Source organism: Phaethon lepturus, unplaced genomic scaffold (assembly GCF_000687285.1).
Source record: "Phaethon lepturus isolate BGI_N335 unplaced genomic scaffold, ASM68728v1 scaffold13965, whole genome shotgun sequence".
Taxonomy (NCBI): Eukaryota; Metazoa; Chordata; class Aves; order Phaethontiformes; family Phaethontidae; genus Phaethon; species Phaethon lepturus.
This window is the reverse complement of record NW_010538444.1, coordinates 2,769-4,430: the sequence shown is the minus strand read 5'-3', so window position 1 is coordinate 4,430 and position 1,662 is coordinate 2,769. Positions and strand designations below refer to the sequence as shown.

General features: G+C 60.4%; 1 protein-coding gene across 1 annotated transcript in view; it reads left to right on the top strand.

Moving 5' to 3' along the window:
• Nucleotides 1-423: 423 nt before the first annotated feature.
• The window catches only part of LOC104620556, a gene marked incomplete at its 5' end in the record, with an annotated part of 1,916 nt that continues 677 nt past the window's right edge, over nucleotides 424-1,662 (top strand). Inside the window, 2 exons of the mRNA XM_010286813.1 lie at nucleotides 424-1,448; nucleotides 1,479-1,650. Of these exons, the coding sequence (XP_010285115.1) occupies nucleotides 424-1,448; nucleotides 1,479-1,650 (1,197 nt within the window). The remainder of the gene's footprint in view (nucleotides 1,449-1,478; nucleotides 1,651-1,662) is intronic.

Below are 1,662 nucleotides of genomic sequence, written 5' to 3'. Positions count from 1 at the left end.
GCGGGCCCTGTCGTGAGTATCGCTGCGTCTCCAGCTGCGTCCGCCCGCTCTCGGCGCGGGTGACCGTGGGGCTGCCGGGGGCGTGCGGAGGAAAGGGGGGCTGGGTTGCACGGCCGGCGCTTTGCAGCCGTGCCCCCATGTAGCAGGGAGGCATGAGCAAAACGAGCAACCCCCGTGCTCGCTCCTGCCTGGGGGGAACCCTGGACACGCAGCCCTTTGCCGAGCCATGCAGACCTCCCCACGGGCTCCCCAGAGCCCCGGTCCTCCACCACCGGCAGCACAGCCAGCCCGGTCCAGCACCTTTTTCTTTAGAAAAGCCAGGGCAGGGCTGTGAGCTCCCGTCTTGCTGTTGGGAGGGTGGTTTTGCCTGGCCCAGAGGAGGTGCTCATGCTATTTCCATCTCTTTTTGCCTCTGCCCTGAAGGAATGAAGAAGGGGAGGAACATCTGCGGAAGAGAAACCTGCAGCTGCCTTTTACCTTTGCCACGGGGGAAGCAGTCCTGTACGGGAACGACCTTCCTGAGTTCCTGGACTCTTTCCAGGCTAAGGAGGAGCTGCAGACGCAAGCAAACTCCCACTCGAAGCAGCGCTCGGTAGACCCCAACTCTCTTCTTGGAGCCATGATGAAGCAGGATGCATCCATATACATCTCCCGTGCTGATAACATGCCTCAGTTCTCCTTCTCAGATCTCATTGCTGAGCCCGATGGACCAAGCCAGAATGAGGAAGTTGGTGATGCCAAGGAGGACAGCGACCCCCTCCTGGTCGTTATCGAAACCCTCTTTGAGAAGAGCGAGGTGGATGGAAACATCCGCCAGACCCTCCAGAGCCTCAACGTGGACAGTGCAGAGCTGCAGTGGTGGGAGGAGGCTCTGCTCAGCTTGGGTGCAGAGCAGGAGCCGCCAGCTCAGGAGGTTGGTGAGAGGTTAGGCACCGAGGTGACCTCCTATGTGGAGCAGATCCTCCTCAGGGAGGACGCTGGGAATTACTTCCCACACTGCAGCGCATCGCCCTGCAATGAGGAAAACAGTGCTGTGGCTCATTTCCAGCACTGCTGGGCAACTAATTCAGCATTTCAAGCCCCACCACAGCCCCAGGCACATGGTGCACAAGGCCAAGATGCTGTGGTCTCTCTCGTCTCCGTTACATCTGAGGTCCACTCTGCTCAACCAGAACAGCAGGTCCCATTCAACCCAGCTGGGCTGGTGGCGGGTACTGTTCTGGATGTGCCAGGCTCCAGCAGCAAGCCCTCTGTAGCACTTCAGCTGGCAAACCTGGGACAAGTGCTTCAAACAGAAGTTACCACCTCTGCTCCTGTAGATAACACTATTCCTGATGATCAGAGCCAGCCCGGCTGCGAGCCAGTGGGCTCAAGCTGCCCACCTCCGCTGCGCTCAAACACACTAGTGACTCGGTGGCACGACGTCCCGGTCCAGGCAGACCCAGCCAGTGCTTTGGGTCAGAGCGCTTCTCCTGCAGGTTGCCCATCGGGGGCTTGGATGGCCACAGCTCCAAAACAGCTGGAACCAGCAGGAACACACTTGGAGTCACAAACTCTGCTGGCCGGCAGCCCTGGGAGGCCCCCGGGGGCCGGGCTGTGGTTGCTGCCCTCCCAAACCACTCCTTGCCCTGCCCGGGCCTTGCATGTGTCCTTGCGTGCACG